Source organism: Microtus oregoni, unplaced genomic scaffold, assembly GCF_018167655.1.
Source record: "Microtus oregoni isolate MIOR12 unplaced genomic scaffold, Mior012 000022F_ref0000154, whole genome shotgun sequence".
NCBI lineage: Eukaryota > Metazoa > Chordata > Mammalia > Rodentia > Cricetidae > Microtus > Microtus oregoni.
Genome location: NW_024543081.1, coordinates 34,662,302 through 34,688,506, shown reverse-complemented (window position 1 = coordinate 34,688,506; position 26,205 = coordinate 34,662,302). Strand labels below are relative to the sequence as shown.

The following is a 26,205-nucleotide window of genomic DNA, read 5'->3' as shown; positions in this document are numbered from 1 at the left end:
AAACGAGACATAATGAATCTCACTACTTAGCTGTGAGATGTCCGGTATGTGTTCACATAAATGTTATGACATATGCAGTATGAAATAAGATGCAGACCCAGAGAATGATGGCTGAGAATATTATCAAGGGTGTCTTTTCTCACTGGCTTCACTGTTTCCTTCTCCTAAAGACTGCATTCCAGCCCACTCAGCCTCATCTTTACCAGAGCCTAATACCCAGCCCCCCTAGCACCATGGGACATAAAACAACACTGGCTCACACATGTACAAAATGATGCTTGGCCAATAGGGGAACTGTACAAAGAAGTTCCCGAAAAAAGAGTCACAGATATGTTGAAGATTCTGTAAGACTGACTAACCTAACAGGTCAACAAACCAAAACAATGATTTTACCTGTGCATGGTTTGCTGAACCAATGAGCTCACTGGAGCTGCTCACGAAAGCATGAGTAAGTTACCAAGAAGCCCAAATGCAGCATGGGGGATATTTCATGAAAGGCACAACAGAGGAATCTCATCTTGAGTTGGCCCCCACCTCCTACACCTTCTAGCATCTCCTAAGACCATAAAGAACAGGACTGGCTATGTAGGACACAGGAGAAAATGACAGCAGCGTATACTCATTAGAGTAAACACTACTGCACTAAGCCAGAGTGATGAGTTTGGCAGAACAGGAAGTAAGATAGATATAACAGGTAAAGAAAGGAACACGGAGGATGGGCCTTGTTCACAGGTACAAGAACAGTACTCTGGTGAGAAAACACACACAGATGGGGATGTTTGGCTCCTTAAACTGCATGTTGTACGGGGGCTGTTTTCAGTAAGCTGTGACATATTGAGTAGATAACTAAGTAAGCAATTTTATTAACATTTACACCATTTAAATCAGGTTCTATAAGACACTTCTGTAAAGTAATACGTTCTACTGCAATCTCCTGCTGAGGTCTGACTTCGAGTGTCCACGCAGCAAGATCAAGTGCTGTTTCCTCTCTGTCCTTGGTCATGGGAATTCCTCATGAAGTATTCAGTCTCTTGCTGTTGTGTTTGACCATTTCCATTTTCCTACAGTCGATAATCTTCAGGTCTGAAAGACAAAAAACAGTGTTTATTTCTTCATGAATCTATTTCTTTTTCTCCAGGCTGTAGAAGAAAGATTACTTTTCCCCTTTAAAATGGAAGTGATCGTTCACTGAGAAGTACCTAATGACAGCATTTCTAGAACACATTCAAACCAAAGTATCACAAAATGCAGGGGGCAATTTCAGAGCACTCTAGGACACAAACCATATTCTCTCTGTGCCTGAACACCTATGTACTTAGTAACTTAAAAAGCTCAGTTTCTCAGGCTCAGCTGGTAGAGGTGCTGGTGCACAGGCCTGACGACCTAAGATTGACCCCTGGATCCCACACCAGGGCATGAGCAATAGGACGCTCACATGTTGTCCTCTGACCTCAGGATGCATGCTGTATGTGCTTTTAAGAAACAAGATAACAACAAAACTCAAAGTCATGTTTTTTCCCCCCTCACTTAAAATAGATTTCTATGTTAACAACTGTTGCTGATCTGTTCCTCTCCAGAAGAACGGTTGCTTAGAAGGCCTCATGTAAGTAACTGCAGCACTATAAATTCCCAGGTCTATGGCTTACACCAGGGATGGACTCATTGGAATTGGATAGCAGTGTTGGAAAGCTCCGTCTTCCCTAAGCTCAGCTAATAGCTCCTGACTGTGAGGAACAGCAAATTAAGTCTTGTGGGAAAACAACACATGACCAGGCTATAGCTAGCAGTTATAGCAAACCCTGAAGCTGCCAACCTGGATCCCTGCTCCTTACAGGGTTAGACAAGGTATGTTGACGGGGTTTCTGTCCTGCCTGGTTACCCAAATTGTTAAGTCCCAAAGAAATCACACAAAGGTCTACATTAGTTATAAACTGATTGGCTCATTAGCTCAGGCTTCTTATTAACTCTTATAACTTATATTAGCCCATTCCTCTGCAGCTGTGAGCCCACCACAGAAGAAGCAAGATGTGACTGCCTCACTGAAATAAAGGTACCAAGCCATGTGGCTAACATAGACAAGAATACTGGGCTATTATTGGGATAATTTGGGAGCTGGCTATAGGACAGAGAAAGACTCGTTAAATATGGTGTCCAACATGGGGGCACATATTTCCACACAGGACCTGAGAAAGCTTAAAAAGAAAAGTTCCAAACACACTACACAGAGCCAGACATAGCTTCTTAGTCGTGTGGTCACTTAGGCAGGCTGTAGTGTATGCAGATGCAGCTCTTGACTGCTATCTGTGGGTGGGAGCCAGTAGCCAGTGCCATGTGCTAAGCTGAGCTGCGTGGTAGCTGAGAGCACTATAAGATTTGTCTCACACACTCAGAGAATGATGCAGGTGCTTAGTAAAGCCAGGTCCAGACATAGAAAACCTCATTCCCAAGAGGTGGAATGGATTGCTTTAATGTCATTCAGTGGGTTATGGATTTTCGTCATTGTTTAGGGGGGGTCAGTTACAAGTTGTTACTAGTCATGGTCAGATAAAAAAAAATTAAGCAAAGAAGATTAAATTTAGGGATCTTTTTCTAAAAAGATAAAAAAGGAGGATATAGAAATGATAGGATGAAAGGGTAGATTAATGAATCTACTTTCAAACTAAAAAGAACCTACTAATCTCAAATATTTTACTGTAGTATGGATTTTTGTATATTGAAACAAATTTAAGGTTATTTTTGCTTAATATACTGGTATATGTGTTTCTTTCTACTCTTGTTTATGGTATACCCATGTAGTTCATTTAAAAATGTAAAGTATAATTAAGAAATACAGGTTAGTATTCATCTATAATAATCAAACTTGTAGTCATGCTAGATATGTTTTCCAGGTTAAACAGAGATATTTTAGATAGAGAAGTAGTCTTCAAACACTTCAGAGACCTACAGAACATGGCATTTAAGGTGTTTTAATAGCTTTTCATGACAGTGAGACCTGTCTGTTCCTGGTATCACCAATTTACTTCAAAAAAAAAAAAAAAAAGGATGATAAAGAACCTCCATATGGAGTTTGTGTTCATTGTGGCAAAATAAGCTACCAGATAAAAAACTACCCTTCCCTCGACCAGAGTCATTATGCTGTCCAAACTGGACAAGCAAGACACAATGGAGACTACCAAATTTTGCAAGACAAGGTAGGACAGTCCTTCAAAATTCCTGTTTCATAGCAAAGTGATATTCTTTAGCCTGTATACTAAAGATGGATGCCTCAAAGTTGGAGAGAAACCATGGCTGACTGCCCATGCATCCAGATGTTTCTGTCATTTCTATAGTTTTGGAAGTTGCCTGCTATGCACTTCCTGTTTACTCAAGTGATATTATATTCTTCTCGGGTCTCTAATGAAATTAAAGAATAGATCGTTATAGCTTCACAGTTTTCCTTGTTATCAAATTCAAAAAAGAAAATTACATATCTTTATAAAGTGCATAAGGTTTAGAAACATAAAAGCTTACAGTTGTTTATCTAAAAAAATGTTTTGAGGTCTAAAAAGATAGTTTTGGGTTGGTAATACAAGTTAGGATAGAAAGTAAATTAGGAATAAAACTTTGGACTTAACAAGATAAATTAGATAATGAAGTATTTTCTCTGAATTTGACAAATGCAAACCAACTGGACATTGTAAATACAACTTTTTTGTTTTGTTTTTTGATACACGGTTTCTCTGTAGCTTTTTGGAGCCTGTTCGGGAACTCACTTTATAGCCCAGGCTGGCCTCTGCCTCCCAAGAGCTGGAATTAAAGGCGTGTGATACCACTCCTTGGCGTGAATGTAACTCTTATATAATTTTTCTTATTGTATATAATTTTATTGAATTTGAGTCAAAACCTTTCCTTTTTATTCAGACAAATGGGGAAATATTGTGGGATATTTGTACACTGTGTGAAAATGTGTCACTATAAGTGTTTAATAGAGAGTTAAATGGGAGGTATAGGCAGGACTTCCAAGCAGAGAAACAACTCTGAGAAGGAGCAGAGTCACCACCCAGTGAGGAAGAGGAATCAGGAGGTGCAAGATGAAAGAAAGATAAAAAGCCATGATGTAAAAAGTACATTAATATAAATGGGTTACTTTAAGTCATAAGAGCTAAGGGGACAAGCTAAGCTACGGCCCTAGCTTTAATAATTAAGAAGTCTGCATGTCATTATTTGGGAGCTGGCTGGCCAGAGAAAGACTTGTTACAAAAGACGCTCAAAATTTCCACTCAGTTTCTCTATAAAGGTGAATTTTGTTTAATATAAAGCATCACTAACAAGTGAGGGATTAAAAGGCAATGCAGTTTTTCCAAATAAAAGCACCTACAGAACTAAGTAAAACTCAAAACTAAAGTCTACAATGATCCAAGTTTTATTTTTAGCCTACACAGAAAAAATTTCCATTTTAACAAGAGTACCGTAGAGTATATAATTATTGGAGTTGTGTAATATGCTGGCAAAACTGCAACAATTATGGAAATAATTACTGAAAGTATTAAAATAATTGTCCACTTGACAGCTAAAATTTCAGGCAACTAAAGTGAAAAGAAAGAATAGCCCTGCTAATTGTTAATTTCTTCTCATAAATAAGGAGAAATTCTAAGTAAAAAGCTATGATTTTATTATCAATAGCTTTCATCTCTTATCTCCCACCACTATTTAAAAATGACTAAAGAATAACTAGGAAAAGTGCATTAGCGTATGTTGAGAGTAGGAAGGAAAGAACAAAACCTTTGTAAGCACTGGAACAACTCATATTAGTGGTCCTCAACCTTCCTAATGCTGTGACCCTTAGTACAGAACCCCATATTGTGGTGACCCCCAAAGATAAAATTTTTGTTGCTACTTCATGACTGTAATTTTGCTACTGTTAATAACAGTAATGTAAATAACTGTGTATTCCAATGATCTTAGATGACCTTTGTGAAAGGGTCATATGACTCCCAAAGTGACCCACAGACTGAGAATCACTGATTTAAATAAAATCTCAATTGATAGTTTTTAATAAAGATGAAATCAAACTATTAATCATTTGCTGGTTTAATGTTTTGGTTGACAATTATTACTGCTGTGGAAAAGCTATAACTTTGAAAAGAAAATTTTATAAGTTTCTCTATTTCCAAAAGCCAACAAAAAGTCCCCATATAATTTTCATTACCAGGGATACAAAAAAGCGCAAAGGATGCTATTTCCTAGGGCATTCACTCCTGGTGTGGCCCAGTGCCACCCGCTTCAGTCGTGTCTCTGCAGACGCACCATCAGATGGATCCTGAATTATCTCTAATGATTACATTCCAATGTAAGACTATATTCTTGGTTCAGCTATTTTTAGTGAAATAAAAGTTTATTTGAAGTTCTTCTTTCAAAAGGAGAGAAATGTTCATTTCATAAAGGTGAACATTCAAAAACAAGAAATTCTACTTTCAGTGCACTGAATTGAATGGTATTTGTGATACTTCAATTTTGCCTCAAACTATACAGAATTTACTAGAATTTACAAAGTGTTCAACATCAATGGTATAGGCAGCAGGGGCAATTACTTGTGGTTACTGAAATGTAAGATTATTAAGATTACGTCTAACTCAAGTCTATTCCTTATCGCAGTAATGACAGTGCAGGGTTCAGTCCCGCAGCTGGGCAGAGCCAGGTGTCTAAGAAGCTGTTCCTGGCCATATGCCTTTCATGCACTAAAAACTATCAGAACCTGATGCCAGCTCTAATATACAGAGAAAACTACATTTTCAATGGTTTATGCTAAAAGATTACTATACCTACACATGATAAAATTTCAGTAAATGTGTATCATTTATTATTTTGGCAATAGAAGCTACCGTGTGTTGTATAACTTAGGAGAAAAGACCACGGCTTTAATGACCCATAAAGAAAAGCCCGGGCCTTGGCTCAGGAACAGTTTCCTGCTCCTGCACTAAGGCTACCCACCCAGAGGGGTGAGTGTTTGCCTGCCAGGCAGGCATGAAGGTCCCCACAAGAAAGCATGGGCACCTCCAGCTTGTGCTGCAGGGTCTCCTGTGTTCTACTCGACCCCGCGCTGCTCCCCACGTTAGCCCTTTTGTCCTCGGTGTCTTTGGCTACCAGGCATCCCTGTTTCAGTGCTGAGGAGTTTTATCCTGACGGGCTATCCACTCAGAGGGGGATACCAGGCATCCCTTCAGCTTCAGTGCTGAAGAGTTCTATCCAGACAGGAACAGTTCCTGCTCCTATACTGAGGAGATCCACCCAGAGAGTCAGTCAAGGCAAAGACTGGACCAAGACACCAGGCCTCTCCTGGCTCCATTTGAAGGAAGAGATGGGCAGGCGCCAATGCAAGAATTCCTCCAACAACCTGAAAGGCAACATGACATCACCAGAATCCAGGGATCCTGAAACAAGAAGAATTGAACACCCTACTCCAGAAGAAATCGACTTTAAACAGGAGGTGAAAAACTGCCATAAAGAAATAGAGATGACAAACAAAACGGTAGAGGAAATGAATAAATCTCTCAAAGAGAAACAAGAAAAAACAAACAGGTAAGGGAAAGGGTTCAAGACTTGAAGAATGAAATGGGGGTAATGAGGAAAATACAAACCGAGGGAAGGATGGAGATGGAAAATCTGGGTAAACAAACAGGAACTACAGAGACAAGTATTACCAACAGAATACAAGAGATAGAAGAAAGAATCTCAGAAACTGAAGATACCATAGAGAAAATAAATGCACTGATCAAAGAAAACAGCAAATCCAACAAATTCTCATCACAAAACATTCAGGAAATCTGGGACACAATAAAAAGACCAAACCCAAGAATAATAGGGGTAGGAGAAAAAGTACAGCTCAACGGTCCAGAAAATATATTTAATAAAATTATAGAAGAAAACTTTCCCAACCTAAAGAAAGATATTCCTATGAAGGTTCAAGAAGCATACAGAACACCGAATAGACTGGATCAAAAAAAAAAAACACCTTCCTCTCGCCATATAATAATCAAAACACAAAACATACAGAATAAAGAATATTAAGAGCTGCAAAGGAAAAAGGTCAAGTTACTTATAAAGGTAAACCTATCAGACTTACACCTGACTTCTCTATGGAAACCATGAAAGCCAGAAGGTCCTGGATAGATGTACTGCAGAAACTAAGAGACCATAGATGCAAGCCCAGACTACCATACCCAGCCAAGCTTTTGTTCACTATAAACAGAGAAAACAAAATTTTCCAGGATAAAAACAAATTTAAACAACATGTAGCCACAAATCCAGCCTTACAGAAAGTAATAGAAGGAAAATCACAAACCAAGGAGTCCAACAATGCCCACACTAACTCAGACATCTAGAGACCCTTCACCAGCACAACTCGAAGAAGGGAAACACACAAACTCTACTACCAAAAAAAAAATGACCAGAGTTAACAACCACAGGTCATTAATATCACTTAATATATCAATGGACTCAACTTGCCTATAAAAAGGCACAGGCTAGCCGGGCGGTGGTGGCGCACGCCTTTAATCCCAGCACTTGGGAGGCAGAGGCAGGTGGATCTTTGTGAGTTCGAGACCAGCCTGGTCTACAAGAGCTAGTTCCAGGACAAGTTCCAAAACCACAGAGAAACCCTGTCTCGAAAAACTAAAAAAAAAAAAACAAAACAAAAAACAAAACAAAAACAAAAGGCACAGGCAAAGAGATTGGATATGAAAACAGGATCCAACATTCTGCTGTTTACAAGAAACACACCTCAACCACAAAGACAGACATCTACTCAGAGTAAAGGGCTGGGAAAAGGTTTATCAAGCAAATGGACCTAAGAAACAAGCAGGTGTGGCCATACTGATGAAAGACCCCCATGCACATGTACTATGTTAAACTTTGCTGAAATTTAGCTGGGCCCCTCAGCTCAGCTGATGCTAAAACTGGATATCTATGGGTTGCAGACTTACTGACTAGGCAAAGAAGAGGGAATCCTCCACCCCCCAAGGCAGTCTATCTAAACTGTCAAACTTGCTGCAGAGTGCTCTATCTAGCTTTGTGGTTTTTCGGGACTACTCCACCGCCCCCACCCCCCCCCCCCCAAGACATCCTATCTAAACTGTCAACCTGCTACTGGGTGTTTTATCTGGCTTTATGGTTTTTCTGAAAATGGGAGAATACACACTGGGCCGTCCCCAGGGTGAGCTAAGCCCGCCAATTTGAGAACCAATGAAATGCTGTTGCTAGATAAGCCTCATGTAACTCCTAAATCCTTATAAATACATGATGTACCATCAGCCTGGCATGCTCAGTAACTTAATTGTAACTTAGTTGCTGCAGCATCCACAGGCGCCTGTGTATCTAATAAACTGCCTCCTGCTTTTGCATCCAGTGGACTGGTTCTGGTTCTTGGGTGGAGGACTCCTTGATAGACACCTCTCTCTGAGAGCCTCTCACTAATTTTTAAGAAGTTGACTTCAAACTAAAATCAGTCAGAAGAGATGGAGAGGGACATTTTATACTCATAACAGGAACAATTCATCAGGATGAAGTCTCAATCCTGAATATCTATGCCCCTAATATAAAAGTACCCACTTATGTAAAAGAAACATTACTAAAACTCAAGGCAGTCATCAAAACACACACACTAATAGTGGGAGACTTCAACACTCCTCTCTCACCAATGGACAGGTCAATCAGACAGAAACCTAACAGAGAAATAAGAGAATTAATGGAGTTAATGAATCAAATGGACTTAACGGACATCTATAGAGCATTCCACCCAAATAGGAAAGAATATACCTTCTCCGCAGCTCATGGAACCTTCTCGAAAATTGACCACATACTCAGTAACAAAGCAAACTTCCACAGTTACAAAAAAATATTAGTAACCACCTGTGTCTTATCGGCTCACCATGGAGTAAAGTTAGAATTCAACAACAATACTACCCCCAGAAAGCCTACAAACTCATGGAAAGTGAACAGTCAACTACTGAACCACACCTGGATCAAGGAAGAAATAAAGAAATTAAAGTCTTTCTTGAATTCAATGAAAATAAAGAGACAACATACTCAAACCTATGGGACACTATGAAAGCAGTCCTAAGAGGAAAGTTCATAGCACTAAGTGCCCACTTAAAGAAAACAGAGAAAGCTCACATTGGAGACTTAACAGCCCACCTGAAAGCTCTAGAAAAAAAAGCAGACTCACCTAGGAGGAGTAGAAGACTGGAAATAATCAAACTGAGGGCTGAAATCAACAAAATAGAAACACAGAAAACAATCCAAAGAATCAATGAAACAAAAAGCTGGTTCCTGGAGAAAATCAACAAGATTGATAAACCCCTATCCAAACTAATCAAACGGCAGAGAGAGAATACGCAAATTAATAAGATCAGAAATGAAAAGGGGGACATAACCACAGACACAGAGGAAATTCAGAGAATCATTAGATCTTACTACAAAAGCCTATATGCCACAAAACTGGAAAATGCAAAAGAAATGGACATTTTTTTAGATAAGTACCATATACCAAAGTTAAACCAAGACCAGGTGAACAATCTAAATAGACCTGTTAGTCGCGAAGAATTAGAAACTGTTATCAAAAACCTCCCTTCCAAAAAAAGCCCAGGATCAGATGGTTTCAATGCAGAATTCTACCAGAACTTTCAAGAAGAGCTAATACCTATACTCCTTAATGTATTTCACAATATAGAAACAGAAGAGTCATTGCCAAATTCCTTTTATGAAGCTACAGTTACCCTGATACCAAAACCACACAAAGACCCAACCAAGAAAGAGAATTACAGGCCTATCTCACTCATGAACATCGACGCAAAAATTCTCAATAAAATACTGGCAAACCGAATCCAAGAACACATTAGAAAAATTATCCATTATGATCAAGTAGGCTTCATCCCAGAGATGCAGGGATGGTTCAACATACGAAAATCTATCAATGTAATCCATCATATAAATAAACTGAAAGAAAAATACCATATGATCATTTCATTAGATGGTGAAAAAGCATTTGATAAAATTCAACATCCCTTTATGATAAAGGTCTTGGAGAGATTAGGGATACAAGGGCCATACCTAAATATAATAAAAGCTATTTACAGCAAGCCAATGGCTAACATCAAATTAAATGGAGAGAAACTCAAAGCCATCCCGCTAAAATCAGGAACACGACAAGGCTGTCCACTCTTTCCATACCTTTTCAATATAGTGCTTGAAGTTCTAGCAATAGCAATAAGACAACATAAGGGAATCAAGGGGATTCAAATTGGAAAGGAAGAAGTTAAACTTTTGTTATTTGCAGATGATATGATAGTGTACATAAGCGACCCCAAAAACTCCACCAAAGAACTCCTACAGCTGATAAACACTTTTAGTAACGTGGCAGGATACAAGATCAACTCCAAAAAATTAGTTGCCCTCCTATACACAAAGGATAAGGAAGCAGAGAGGGCAATCAGAGAAGCATCACCTTTCACGATAGCCACAAATAGCATAAAATATCTTGGGGTAACTCTAACTAAGGAAGTGAAAGATCTATTTGACAAGAACTTTTAAGTCCTTGAAGAAAGAAATTGAAGAGGATATCAGAAAATGGAAAGACCTCCCTTGCTCTTGGATTGGGAGGATCAACATAGTAAAAATGGCAATTCTACCAAAGGCAATTTATAGATTCAATGCAATCCCCATCAAGGTCCCATCAAAATTCTTCACAGATCTTGAGAGGACAATAATCAACTTTATATGGAGAAACAAAAAACCCAGGATAGCCAAAACAATCTTATACAATAAAGGAACTTCTGGAGGCATTGTCATCCCTTACAGAGCTACAGTATTGATAACAGTTTGGTATTGGTATAAAAACAAAGAAGTCGACCAATGGAATCGAATATAAGACCCGGATTTTAACCCTCAATCCTATGAACACCTGATTTTCGATAAAGGAGCTAAAAGTATTCAATGGAAGAAAGAAAGCATCTTCAACAAATGGTGTTGGCATAACTGGAAGTCAATCTGTAGAAGAATGAAAATAGATCCTTATCTATCACTATGCACAAAACTCAAGTCCAAATGGATCAAAGACCTCAATATCAATCTGAACACACTGAACCTGATAGAAGAGAAAGTGGGAAGTACTCTACAACATATGGGCACAGAAGATCACTTCCTACGTATAACCCCAGCAGCACAGACATTAAGGGCAACATTGAATAAATGGGACCTCCTGAAACTGAGAAGCATCTGTACAGCGAAGGACACTGTCACTAAGACAAAAAGGCAACCCACTGACTGGGAGAAGATCTTCACCAACGCACAGACAAAGATCTGATCTCCAAAATATATAAAGAACCCAGGAAACTAGACTTTAAAATGCTAATTAACCCAATTAAAAAATGGGGCACTGAACTGAACAGAGAATTCTCAACAGAAGAAGTTCAAATGGCCAAAAGACACTTAAGGTCATGCTCAACCTCATTAGCGATAACGGAAATGCAAATCAAAACAACTTTGAGATACCATCTTACACCTGTCAGAATGGTTAAAATCAAAAACACCAATGATAGCCTTTGCTGGAGAGGTTGTGGAGTAAGGGGTACACTCATCCATTGATGGTGGGAATGCAAACTTGTGCAACCACTTTGGAAATCAGTGTTTCGGTTTCTCAGGAAATTCGGGATCAACCTACCCCAGGACCCAGCAATACCACTCTTGGGAATATACCCAACAGATGCCCTATCATATTACAAAAGCATTTGTTCAACCATGTTCATAGCAGCATTATTTGTAATAGCCAGAACCTGGAAACAACCTAGATGCCTTTCAATGGAAGAATGGATGAAGAAAGTGTGGAATATATACATATTAGAGTACTACTTAGCGGGAAAAAAACGACATCTTGAATTTTGCATGCAAATGGATGGAAATAGAAAACACTATCCTGAGTGAGGTAATCCAGACCCAAAAAGATGAACATGGGATGTACTCACTCATAATTGGTTTCTAGCCATAAATAAAGGACATTGAGCCTATGATTTGTGATCCTAGAAAAGCTAAATAAGAAGGTGAACCCAAAAGAAAACCATATAGTCATCCTCCTGGATATTGGAAATAGACAAGATTGCCGGGCAAAAATTGGGAACTTGGGGGTGGGGTGGGATAGGGGTAAGGGGAAATGGGGAGAGAAAAGTGAGAAGGGGAGGATAGGGGGAGCTTGGGAGAATGGGATGGTTGGGATAAAGGAAGGGTGGATATGGGAGCAGGGAAATATATATCCTAATTAAGGGAGCCATCTTAGGGTTGGCAAGAGACTTTACTCTAGAGGGGCTCCCAGGTGTCCAGGGAGATGTCCCCAGTTAGTTCCTTGGGCAGCTGAGGAGAGGAAACCTGAAATCGCCCTATCCTATAGCCATACTGATGAATATCTTGCATATCACCATAGAACCTTCATCTGGCGATGGATGGAGATAAGAGACAGAGACCCACATTGGAGCACCAGACTGAGCTTCCAAGGTCGAAATGAGGAGCAGAAGGAGGGAGAACATGAGCAAGGAAGTCAGGACCATGAGGGGTGCGCCCACCCACTGAGACAGTGGGGCTGATCTATTGGGAGCTCACCAAGGCCAGCTGGACTGGGACTGAAAAACCATGGGATAAAACCGGACTATCTGAACATGGCGGACAATGAGGGCTGAAGAGAAGCCAAGGACAATGGCATTGGGTTTTGATCCTACTGCATGTACTGGCTCTGTGGGAGCCTAGCCTGTTTGGATGCTCACCTTCCTAGACCTGGATGGAGAGGAGAGGACCTTGGACTTCCCACAGGGCAGGGAACCCTGACTGCTCTTTGGACTGGAGAGGGAGAGGGAAAGAGTGGGGGGAGCGGTAGAGGAGTGGGGGGAGGGGGAGGGAAGTGGGAGGTGGGAAGGAGGAGGAAATTAAAAAAAAAAGAAAAAAAGAAAAGAAAAGCTGGGTGTCTAATGCATATCCCTGCTACAGGGGACTATGGAGTGAAAGGGCAGGAACATCCATCCCCACAGTAGTAACTCAAAACTAAACCAAGCGGCTCCAAGTTCCACTGAGAATCTCCTTAAAAATAACCACAGAAAGCCCTTTCTAAGTCTACTTACTTAGTGGAGACACTCAGGTTATAATAAGCAGTGTGGCCAGTATTGTTTGATGTAACAATATTAAATAGCCTTAGTTTTGAATGTTAGTGTATTACCACACTTCTTTGGTTAAAGTCTTTAGAATATATTATAACTTCAAGTTCATAAAATGTATTTTGTGACATAGTTGGTTAAATTACATGCATGGTAGATCTGTTTAAAAAATGCTACCATGATTCTTCTGGTCAGGACAATGAACTTCTGATTCTGTGAGACTATCTGACACGGAATATCTACATTTATGGGTGGTTGTTACAGAAGGCAACTTGATAGGTCTTTATAGGACAGATTGTTTCCTTTTTTTAGAATGCAACTTTGTCAAAACTGAGTACCTGGGATTCTTTCTACATATACTTTTATATAACAATGCTATGTTAGCAAGCATGCCAGTACTATGTAAGTTCAGATGAGGAAACAGACTTACTTACAGGTAAAGACCTAGGACATATAGAGGCAAAATCCAAACCTAAGTATGGGAGTTGTCCAGATTAATTTTGAGGAAAGGATTCATTTTTTTTTCATTTTCAGAAACACTCACTGAGCCCTGGAGAACATGTGCCAAGTACTAGCTCCATGAGTAGGGGTTTCTCAGATGCATGGACAGTTCAGAATGTATACCCACAGGCAGTCAGTAGTAGCTGCCACGTTTACAGTTTGGCATGGCACAGATGCACAAGGTAATGGGGCACACACACCAGAGCTGCAGTTGAGAGAATGACCTAGGAGCTGGTCATCTGCTGAATCCCTAATCCACCACTTATAATCATGTGATTTTAGTGACCATTCCACACCTTTCTCTGTCTATATTTTCCAATTTATAAAAAAGTGGCAATCGGGTATAACAACTTATTAGTTTGCTCAGAGGATAAGTAGCTGTAACTACATGTAAAGTACTGTAAATACTTCCTTTCTTCCTACTTTTACTGCTATTAATATAGGACGACAAATAATAAAAGATATAAATTAAATTATTATGGGTAGTAATAAATGTTTGTAAAATCTAAAAAAAAAAGATTTTTGTTTCATTTTTCCCTAAACATTTTTTAGAACTTCATTTATAAATGCCAAAGAAGAAGATCAAGTGTCTTAATTAATTCACTTAGCAGTACTCTGGGCACTATGCCTTAGTACCAAGCAAGACAAGGATGAAGTCTTCTTGTGAAAATAGTGAGCAAACAAGACACTAAACAGACAAGCACACACATAGCTCAACCGCACTAGGAGTGAAAAGGAAAGCCCAGGATGACAGCCTACATAGGAGCCCAAGCCAGCTGAGGACTACAGGAGGCACTGCCTGAGAAAGTGCAGGTGCACGCTGCATCGCATCTCCAAGTCAAAGAAGCCTAGAGATAGTTAGAAGATAGCCTGTCATTTCGGGCATAGATACAGGAAATGTGTATGGAAGAGAGGAAAATCTCTTATTTTTCTTCTTCTAGGATCAAAACTAAAATCCTGAGCCAATGGACTTTTCATTAGGTGACATGTCTTATGAAACAGTCTGAAAATCCAGACTCACTGCTTTAGGTTAATGACAGTGGATTCATTAACAGAGATGTTCACTCTAATAAGATCACCTCAAATCAAGTATTCAACAACATCCTTGCTCTTACTTAGCGTGGTCACAAGGCTTAACGACCTGACCTTTGGGTCCAACCTTTCCGTTGGATTATTTGTAGTTAATAGCTGTTGAGTTTCAAAGGGGATAAAAACTTTATTATGATCACCTGTAAGGATCTTACTATTTTTCCAAGTTCAGCTTGAGAAACACAAGAGCAGGGAGGCAGAAGGGAAGACACACTTACGGAGCCCACACTCTTGGGAAAGCCTCTATCTCTTCTTGGCTGTACTCATCCAGTCGTTTAGGCACTTTCCGTGGCCGAGGAAGCTCTTCCACTAAATTCTTAAGAATATCTTCTGGAATATCCTACATTAAACATATTTGGCAGTTAGAATTCTTAAAATGTATTTCCTATTAATAAACAACAACAATAGTATTAAAAACCAGCAAAAGGAATGAGAAAAACACCATATTTTTACACTTTGTATAAAGACCTGAAAAGTACAACGTACCAGTGATGCATTTTGTAATTGGTCTTTCCCTTCTTTTCTCCTTGGGACAAGGTTTTACCCAGGGTGGCCATAAAAATACTCTAATAGCCCAGGCTGGCTTTGAACTTGTGACCATCCTACCTCGGCCTCCCAAGTGCTAGACACAGATGTGAGCTACCTTGGCAATTTGATATTGAAAGTCGTAATTAACTTATCCCTTCTTGTCTGCTTGTCTCGGCTCAGGTTCACACTGCACCTGACTGAGGGAAGTACCAGGTTGCTGTGTCCAGTGCTACTACTTTGTAAACTTTACTTTTCCTTCTCGGAATTTAGTTTGGTTATGCAGATAGTGGCCTAGCCTGTAAAAATCATTATTTAAAACATCCTTGTTGAGTCATGGGCAACAATGAGCAAACAGAGTTATTAATCTGTGATTCACAGAGAGCTTACTATTTATCACATAAAATGAAAGAGAATTATTTTTTCACAGTTGCTGAAACTATCGTTGAGGACCTCCACTTCACCGGGCACTCATAATAGTTCCCATTAGTAAGAAAGAAGTGATTGACATGCAAACAGAACTTGTAGATCTTCTGATTTTTATTTTCATGTCATGTAACGGTTTAATGTAGGAATAGTATCCACTGAGTATGTAAGCATGTGTTCATATGTGTATGCCTTGTGTTCACTTCAAAACCCAGTGCTGGACACTGAGATGCAAGCACTCACAAAAAACATATGGCAATTGTTGGAAAACAGGAAATGAGGCTTCCTTGAGCATTAAGGAGTGCTGCTTGCTTACCTCATCTGGAAAAAGATGCAGCCTCTGCATCATTGTTCTTCTGTGCAGGTTTTTGGGCAGCATGCCATAGGTAGCTAATTTCACAATCTGAAAAACAGAGACACCAAGGACTTAAGAGAAGATGAGACTCAGGATGAACTGAAAGCAAATACTGTTAGAAATGGCAGGGAAAAGGAATGGCTAGGGTTCCACGTGAACAAAGTAAATAAACAGTCTGAAGTAAATTACACAGGAACACCAGAGAGGAACTTTCATTACTTTCTACATTACTGTTTTCTAGAGGTGTTACCTGCTTATTGTTTATGGAGAAAAAGCAAATGGAAGGGACTGGACATAATCCTTGCATATGCTAATTTTTAACACAGGTCATTTCCAAGTTTATGTATGAACCGGTGGGACCTGAATCTCCTTTCCTCTAGGAGGGAGACCAGTGAGACTGAATTCATAAACTAATCTGAGTACGGTTACATTGTTTAAGACACAAGTTGGTAGCAACTCTTACAGCGAATGTTCACCAACATTTTCCTGGTTATATAGTCATCAGTGTGTCACATTTTAACAACATATTTATGATGCTGTGGAGCAAGGGTTACAATCAGCCTCAGCTAGCAGCAGGACAACTGACTGTGGATAGAGACCGGCCTAATTCTATCTACGTACCAAATTGCTGTACTGGCTTTCAAATTAAATGATTTTACTCCCAGGAACATTAAGACAGTATATAGAATCATACCCAAAATACACTTCTCTTCATAACTTATTAGGATGATACAGGCCTCTGGGGACACTGCACACACACAAACATGCAGGTAAAGCACTCATACACAGAAAAACAGTTAATAAATAAAATGTTAACAAATTAAGATCTAGTGACATAATAATGCAAATAGGTTTAAATGGATATTTCTTAAGCCTTCATCAAGCGTTTTATATTATGTTTCAATTCTGGTTCATCAAAACTATAATTAGAACAAAGTAGAAAGATATGTGTATAAAACTGCCATAATTAAACCCATTTGTTGCATGGTAACTTGAAAAGTAAAGAGATGTCAAAAAATATTTTTTACAAGTGCCAATATTAAAAAGTTGGATTATATTGCCTCCTAGTGTACAGTTAACATACCCAAATGAAACAAACTAACTTTTGCAACTTTAAAATACTTATCATTAAAACTACAATTTGTTGTAACAGTTATGTTAGAGAGTATCACCCAGCCAGCCAGCCTCACTACTTTTCTGTATAGGCCATAACAAATACATGGAACACAGTACGGTGTGTGCTGTGACACTGTAAAACCACACCAGCTATCAAACAGAACAGAACTATTTCCTAAGAAGTGATGTCTCAGCATGTATGATTCAGACAGTAATGGCTGCCAGTCTTAGCATTACAGAACACTCCTCTCCTACATTTCATCAAGAAAACTCAAGGTGGTATAAACCAGTGGTCACAGCATGACAATTTATCCATCTGTCTCCAACTTTTTTTTAGGAAAATAAGGAGTATTTTAGGAGTAATACCTTGTTCACTTACAAATGCACTTAAGAAAAAACCAGTAGTCACCAAAGGTGAAAGGGCTGTTTTTTTTTCCGAGGGTAGAGCTCAAAGGCCAGGTTTATTGACAGCCAAGAAGGAAAAATAAGTTGTAAAACAGCGAAAGGAGACCTAATGTTTTAGCAGTAGTTGGACAAACATTTGGCTTAGAATTCTGTTGAGTATATCATTCAAATAATAATAACCAATAATGATTATTACTAAACATTAACATTTGTTATTAATAAACATCATTCACAACAGTGCTTATTTTATATAATTTAACAGTGACATATATTAATTTTAGGTTACAGATGCAGTTTAGTGGTATAGGGTGGTTGCCTAGCTAGCACAAGGTAGACTCTGGGTTTAATTTCTAATATACACAACTTTTCGATATTTTCTTAGCTCTTCCGATTCAATATTCTTGTTATTTATTCTGATATCATTTGACTTCTGTTGTGTTGCTTTGTTTTTTTGTTGGGGTATGTTTTTTTTTTTTTTCTGATTTGTTTTTAAAAGAATGATCAGCTTAAGAACATGTTTCTTCCTTTAAGAGCTACCCAGGTGGATTTAGACAAGCAACAGCTGCACAGCTGCACCTGATTTTTCTTTTAGGATCTTTCCTCCTCCGTGAAGTACTGGGAGGAATAGTGCATGTTAAAAGGGGTTAGAAAGTTTTAACTATAGAAAATTATAACCCAGGTAAATGCAAATCTAAAGGAGACCGATACAATTATATTCAAAGTAGGAAAAAAACAGAGCTCAAGTTAAGAAGCATTGGAGATAAAGAAGGCCAAACACACAGATGTTGATCTATTTATTCTTTAAGATTATAATCCCAAACCTATATTCATCTAACACTAAATCTTCAAAATATACAACTCCCAACTGACAGACCTATATAGAAATAAATAAACCCATAACTTAGACTTTAGTAATTAACAAACAAACCCTTAATCAGACAATAAATAGGCAAACAAACAAGTTGGTAAGATTAAAATATACTAAGCAAACATAATATTATTCTGACTTTCTCCCAAGGTATCTGCAGCGAGCTTACCATATTCTAGACAATGACAGATGTGCCCAAAATAAAAAAGTACTATTCATTGGCCAAAAGCAGCTTCTTTATTCATTAACCAATAAAAGCAACACATATACAGAGGGACCTCCCACACCAAAATATCTAAATTCTTTGAGTTGATGTAACTAATGATAGCAATTAGGAAACAGAACTGAATGATAGTGAACATGGCATTAGTAAAACTTTGTGTAATACGATGAAGCAGGTATTGCCCTGAATGGTGCAATTAGAAGGGACATGGTAAAAACAGTAGGAACCAGTCTTGTCCAGGTGACCAATATAAACAATAAGCTTACCGCCACTGGGTCCTTCAGGTGCAGCTGTGCAGCTGTTACTTGTCTAAATCCACCTGGGTAGCTGTTAAAGGAAAAAATATGTTCTTAAGCTGATCATCCTTTTATAACAGTAAAATGATTCTAACAAATTATATTTTGCTTCTGAAAACTGTTTATTAAAAATGAATATACATATGTGTACATATATGTATATACAGACACACATATATAAGTTGTGCTCTGACCTCCACACAAACGTGTATGCATACATGTACTTGTAAGCATGCATGCACATGCACACACACACACACACACGTTAAAATTAAATTAAGTAAGTAAGCTATGCTGTTTAAAATATTCTCTTAAGTGGCTATCACTATTTCATAGGCAGTTATCTCAAAAAATTATCTTAGCATAATTATTTTCATATGAATTTTGTTAGCCACTTATTCATTTTCTCACCTATTCATTCTATCTAGATTACCATTTGTTTATTTAAAAAAAGAAATAGCAGCTAGGCGGTGGTGGAGCACGCCTTTAATCCCAGCACTTGGGAGGCAGAGGTAGGCGGATCTCTGTTAGTTCGAGGCCAGCCTGGTCTAGAAGAGCTAGCCGGAGAAACCCTGTCTCGAAAATCCAAAAAAAAAAAAAAAAAAAACAAGGAAAAAAAAAAAAAGAAATAGCAATGAGCCAGGGTAATTTATGGCTCCTGCCCAGTTAGACTAACTGCATAATCTAGGACTGAGAACCTGGGAAGGTGCTGGTAGAACACTTGGTCCTGGAGTCAAGTTCACTCTCCCTCTTCTGACATTGAGACATGGCCTCATGGCTCAGGCTGGCCTCTACCTCCTCACACAGCTGAGGAGGATGCTCAACTCCTCATCTATCCTCTGCTTCCCAATACTGAGACTGCAGGTGGGCATCAACAATCTGGAAGTTCACAGGCAATGACCCTGTTCAAATAGGCAGTAAATTTATTAAGAGTTATGTGTTGGCTCCAGGTAATGAATTACCTATTTCATAGTGCTCAGACCAAATAACAGACTTAAATGGACAAACTGGAATCAGCACAGCACTCGATCCGGACCTAGAAACCAGATTTTGCCAGTGGCTCCCAGTATGATGCTGAGACACTAGTTTATATTATTATGGGAGCTAAAGAAACTGTTAATTGCCCTACCTAATTTTACAAAATTCTGAGTCAACAGAGAAAATCGTATTTTTGAAAGCGTAAGAAACTGACAATTTATAGCTATGAGAGCTTATCACCCTAAATAAATGAAAAAAATTAAAGTTTTTACAAAAAGAAGACACAAAAAGAGGAAAAGAAGACAGCCAGTGAATTCTAAGAGAAAAATTTAGGATTACCCAAATTTAAGTTACTTTCAAGAATTTTTAAAAACATTTTAAGATGACTGAGTAAGCCATACATTAGGACTGCAACCTAAAACAAGTATATTAAATGTCTGCTGAGAAAGATGGGCCATTTCCAAACTGCTACGACCTATTTGTTTCATGGAATTTCAGTTTTAGAAGAAACACCCGTCTAGACGTCTATTCCTATGGAAAACTACTTTGTAATGTCTATGCTAAAGATTTTCTTTCTATTTTTACCACTGGGCTGGCAAATTCTAAACCATAATACCACTTATGCTATAATTCAGGACTTGGACTTTCTCCTGAAGGACCTGGAAAGCTAATGTGAATTCCAACAAGCAGGGGATGGCCTGAGTAATGTGATATGCAACTGATTCTCACAGGTGAAAAGCAACCACGTTTCTTCCTTTACTCAAATGCCCCGGAGGGAGTCAGGGAAAACTGATCAATATGACAGCCATGAGTTTCCTATATAAATTAACTCAGCATACACTTTCTAAGTGTTTCTTTTTCTGTGCATGAGAGGTGCATAGGCACATAAGGCAGGATCCTGTCCTAAAGAGAGTGATGACATGACTTTTGGTCAGTCATGTTATAAAAACATGTCAATGAATTCAGACAAAGTATCAACAGTAGAAAAAAAATGAGAAGTCAATGTTTATAAATTATCTGTTGAGGAAGAACTTTCTGAGACAAGAAGTGTTGGGAGCAGTGAGACCCAGATCCTGAATTTCTTGTAATCCCCTGATCTGAGTGCCTACAGCTGTTCTGAGCACGAGACCTTCAGGAGTTACTGATGGCAGGAGAGTGGTTTCTGGTGGGTTTGGCTGGGGCGTGGCTATCACTATATAACCTGCCCCTGAACACAATAAAGGGGGCATTCTTGGGGAATTCAAGGATGACCCGTGTCTCTGTCTCTCTGTCTGTGTGTGTCTGTGTATTTTAACCTCCAGCCCCCTTGCCCGAAACTCTAGTGCACCGAGCACAGACACGGGGGCATGGTGCGCGGCAAAGAAGTCATAAGAATTTCAGAAGAAAAGCCAGATTAAGTCATAAAAATTAAGTAGCAGTAAAGAACACCATTAAGTTTGTAAGAAACAAAAATTTAAAAATAGACTAATATTCCTAACAGATTAAAAGCACATAAACAGTGATAAGGAAGCTGGGCAGCACACTCCTATACACCAGCACTTGAGGCAGAGATAGGAGGATGAGGAGTTCAAGGCCAGATTCAGCCACAGAAGCATAAGACAGGCCTGGGCTTCATCAATGTCTGTCTCAGAGAACCCCAAACAAATAAATTATGCATTTAAGATGTGCATGGGCAAGAGAGGAAAAGAACAGACTATGACGTCAAAGGTGAAGGTGCAGTCAGAAACGGAAGAGGGATTATGATGGAGAGTGGACAATCAGGGCTGCAGAAGCGGCTCAGTGGTCAAGTGCAGTAGCTACTCCTGCAGTGGACCCACATGGCAGCTCACAGCTCTGAGGAAGTTCAGGTCCAGAGGTTCAGACGCCCCCTTCTGGCCTCCGTGTGCACTGTACCCAAGTGCCCCCTGTACACACATGCAGGTAAAACATTCATACACATAAAAAAAAGAGTGGAAGACCAATATTTATAACCATAATTTCGATGACAGTACAGGTTAGATCAAGTAAATTTCCCCTTCACCAGAAACTATGGATTAACTCAATATAGAAAGCAAAATCAGGATCTCAAAATAAAATGGTAAAGATAAAATCTAAAATGGAACAAAGCTAATCTCTTAGCACTGGATTAACACAACTAAAACATACAAAAAGAAGAGACATAATTTTAACAAGGGCATGGGAAGAAACTTAGTTTTGGCTGACAGTAAATGTTATGAACCATAATACTGTTTATGGCCTTAAAGAAAATTTAGTTTACAGAAAAAGATGAGAGGAAACTGTCCTTCTTGGGAAGCCTCCATACACCCAGTGAGTACATTTACCGACAGGGAAGATGGGAGCTAGGAGAGTTCCCTGTGCAGAAGGCGCTGCAGACAGAGAGAGGAACTACAGGAAGAGAGGGCAACAGTACTATTAAAGCCATACGTCTGCACTGTGCCCTTACAACGACGTTTTCTTACCCAGTGTGTGAGGAGTACACTTTCTGCTCCCATTTGTTTCCAGAAAATGCAATGTGTCTTGTGTTTATTATGACAACATGATCGCCACAGTCACCTGGATTTCAAAAGAAACAAGGCAGAAAGACTGAATGATAGCAGCAAAGCCTTAAAAATTACAGCTTGATTGTTTAGTTACCACAGTACAAACACCACATTCAAAAGTAAAAATCACAGTGCAGCATCACAATCCGTTAACACATTTGTTTCATCTGATAGACCACGTAAGCACAGAAAGAGCTGGCAGGCCATTTGGAAAATCTCAACACTGGTAGAAAAGTAAAAGAAAAACTTTAAAAGATGACAATAATGACAACACATTCTTTGGAGGAAACTCTTCTTGTTCCTCTTGCTCCTCCTACTGATAACTCTCCGGCTAAAATGCTTTAGTTTAAACATTTCTATTACGTTACCTTTAAGCAGATGATAGAAGTTTTCCCTTAAAAATAGCACAGAAAATGAAAACAATATGTACATAAAAATACAAAGTGTATTCTACCAATAGGCAAACTAGAAACAAATGTGAGACATTACAACTGATTGTTATTCTTTTCAATTTTAGAGAACAATAGAACACTGTGGCTTTATGCTTTAACTACCGCCACGAGGTGTTTTCCAACCACATTTAACTAGCTAAATCTAAAACGGCACTATCAGCGATGACTGCAAACACATGGACAGAACAGATGATTCGAAAACCTAAATACATGTACGGTGTGAGTTTCCTCATGAAAAAGACCTTCAGGTTTGTGTCGTTCTGAAAACAGAAACGTCAACACGCATGTTTCCACGTGAACCACTGCTCATAAAGTAATCAGCTAATCTGGAACATTAAATCACCATTCTATTACTTAGAAGAAACAACACATTTCAAAAGATTCGAGAAACATATTTAAAATGCCACTAAAAATAATAAGCATAAATTAGTGTACTACTATAAACTCCACAAATCACATGAAAAGATTGTAACCAAAGAACAAATTTGACCACAGGTTTTAGGGCTGAGGGTGAAAGAAAGGCGATAAAGCCATGCTTTGCACTGCCAGGGCAAAAGGGGTAAGAGGCTAAAGAGAGGAACTGGAAAGCCCTCGGCTGACGGGCTTGAAGGGAAGAATGACTGTATCAAAACCTCCTAAGAGTGACAAGTGACAGCCACTAAAGCAGATGGACAGGGAGCCAGGAGTTCAGCTAAGAGGAGGGTGTGAAAATGTCCTCAGCAGCTAGAAGGCCCCGGCTTCAGACTTCACAGCTACAGCAGCTCAGATCGTTCACGGTTAGGGTATTTGCTCATGCTTTCACAAAGCTGCCGAGTCAGGCTCAGCTTCAAATATGTACAAAACATCCAGTCACTTAAAATATTTACAAAAATCAAAAAGGCTGGGCATTAATTAAAGCACTATAAGTAGGATGAAAACATAGTAAGTTATGTCAAACCTCTTTCTCTTTAAATCACTGTAGTATGGAGCAGCGGGCTGCGTTCCTGCCGCCCGGCCGTCTGGCTAGCTTATGCCCAGAAATAATTACACGGAAACTGTATTCTTTAAAACACTGCTTGGCCCATTAGTTTTAGCCTCTTATTGGCTAACTCTCACATCTTGCTTTAACCCATTTCTAATAATGTGTGTAGCTCCATGAGGGGGCTTACCAGGGAAGATCTTAACCTGCGTCTGTGTCGGGTGAGAGAATCGTGGCAGACTGCCTGACTCGGGTTTCTTTCTCCCAGAATTCTGTTGTTTACTCCGCCTACCTAATTTTTTGTCCTATTAAAGGGCCAAGGGAGTTTCTTTATTTAACCAATGAAATCAACACAAAACAGAAGACTCCCATATCAAATCACCTTTCTACAACTTGAAATGAAAACTGATCCACAACTAAGTACCTGTGTTTAAGGGAACTACAGATTAATACAACAAAACCACCGGTGGAAAAGACTACAGTCTTGATGACAGCATCACTGCCTGTGTCTAAGCTTCTGTTAATGAAATACGTGTATCATTGTCATTTAAAATTTTAAGGAGTTGTTACTTTGCGTGTGTGAAAGCAGGTACATGTGTGCCACGAAGTTCACAGGTCTGAGGGGACGCTCTGGAGGTGCTTCTCTCCTCCCACCTTTCTGTGGGTTCCAGGGACTGAAGTGAGGTTGGCAGGAGTGTGCAGCAAGCACTTTCAGTCACCGTGCCACTCACTGGCACAATCTTAAACTTTTAGATTAAAAAACCTAGTTTCTTACTGTGTATCGAATGTAAATAACTCAGAATTCCTGCATCATTTTTTATGACTGTGTTATTTGTTTTCACCAATAAGACATGAGTAATACGATTTCTCCATTTTCTCACTCACTGTCACTTTTTTTTAAGGCTCTCCCTGGTTTTAATTTGCACGCCCCCTACTGGCTGGTACTGAACTTCCATGGAGCTGCCTCTGGTCATTTTCTAATTAGCTCTAATTTCTAATTAGCGCATTTTCTAATTAGCTCATGTCTCTTGAGTGCTGTTTCGGTTCTTTATGTAGTCTAGTACAAGTCCTTTGTTAACTGTGACTTGTTTTACCCCCTCCTCACAAGCCCTACTTGAACACACTCCCCCACAAAAGACACACACGGGGGGGGGGCGCAAAATAAAACAAAATAATTTCTAAATGGCAAGTCTGTTTGTCTGTTTCTCATAACATCTTGCAAGGTCCACCTGACAAACCAAGCAGTTCAAATGTTTATATTACATTCTGATCCCACAAGTGTCAACTTTATAGCCATTCCTAGATATCTGACCATTTGTTACTCATTTCCCCCCCAAAAAATGTGTACAGTGATTATGAATACCAAACACTTAGCTAACTGATAGTTACACTGCTAAATGTTGGAGATGAACTCTTAAAAGACAATGCATTTCTCAACCACTGATTTAGGAACTTGACTCTAGTGACATCTTGTGGTCATAAGAAGCTTTGCTGATGTAGTAAACATATTCAACACAGTGAGGCAAACAGAAGTATAATCTTTAAAAAGTCAAGTTTCCAACTTCATAAAAAAGCTACTCTCTATTCTTAAGGAAGGATAACCTACAGGTAATCATGGCAGCTCTTCTGGTGTCCCAGCAGAATGTGTATTTGCAGCATTTAAAGAATACCTAAAGAATGATGACTCCCTTTTAAAGGAAGAACTGACTGAGGAGGCTGGTTTCTGTTGTCCTTGGGGACAGAAATGAAGTGCCTAAGACTTGTTTGAGTTTACTTTCAATTTCTTATCACTGTGGTTTCAACAAACACAGTCTCAGTGAAGCTGTTTACAAATACATGAACAGGAAATAGTGTAAGTGCTAACTAACAACCACACAGAAGACAACTGGGAATCTCCTATGTGAGGAAGCAGGAGCCCAAGTTTCTGTCTCAACTATACTATGACGTAGCTGAAGGGCAATGAGAATGTCACCTTGCTTTTCCTTCTGTTTTTCAACTACCTCTCTGGAGGTAAAACATCTCACGACATAAGAAATTGTACACATTTGCAATTCTATAAATATACATAGTTCTGGTTCGCCAAATACTTTTTTAAAAAAGAAAAATAGCCATTTACTTTTAACAAAAGCACAAATGCTGCTCGTTATTTCTTTCAAAATTCAGTTGCTCTCATTATTTATGACTTCATATTTGTAAATTTTCTTAGTTGCTAGAACTTGAGTTGCCTGACACACACCTTGACAACTGTGGCTATGGAAAGCAATGTTCTATTTCTTCTCTCAAATGCAAACAGTGCTGTTTTTT

At 39.0% G+C, this 26,205-nt stretch overlaps 1 protein-coding gene across 1 annotated transcript in view; it reads right to left on the bottom strand.

Annotated features, from left to right (window-relative positions):
- Positions 1-839: 839 nt before the first annotated feature.
- The window catches only part of Mrpl13 (mitochondrial ribosomal protein L13), a 29,686-nt gene continuing 4,320 nt past the window's right edge, over positions 840-26,205 (bottom strand). The window contains exons 3-7 of the mRNA XM_041672498.1: positions 22,411-22,504; positions 18,944-19,004; positions 16,027-16,113; positions 14,978-15,099; positions 840-1,083 (exon numbers count right to left, since the gene is read on the bottom strand). Of these exons, the coding sequence (XP_041528432.1) occupies positions 1,062-1,083; positions 14,978-15,099; positions 16,027-16,113; positions 18,944-19,004; positions 22,411-22,504 (386 nt within the window). The 3' untranslated portion in view covers positions 840-1,061. The remainder of the gene's footprint in view (positions 1,084-14,977; positions 15,100-16,026; positions 16,114-18,943; positions 19,005-22,410; positions 22,505-26,205) is intronic.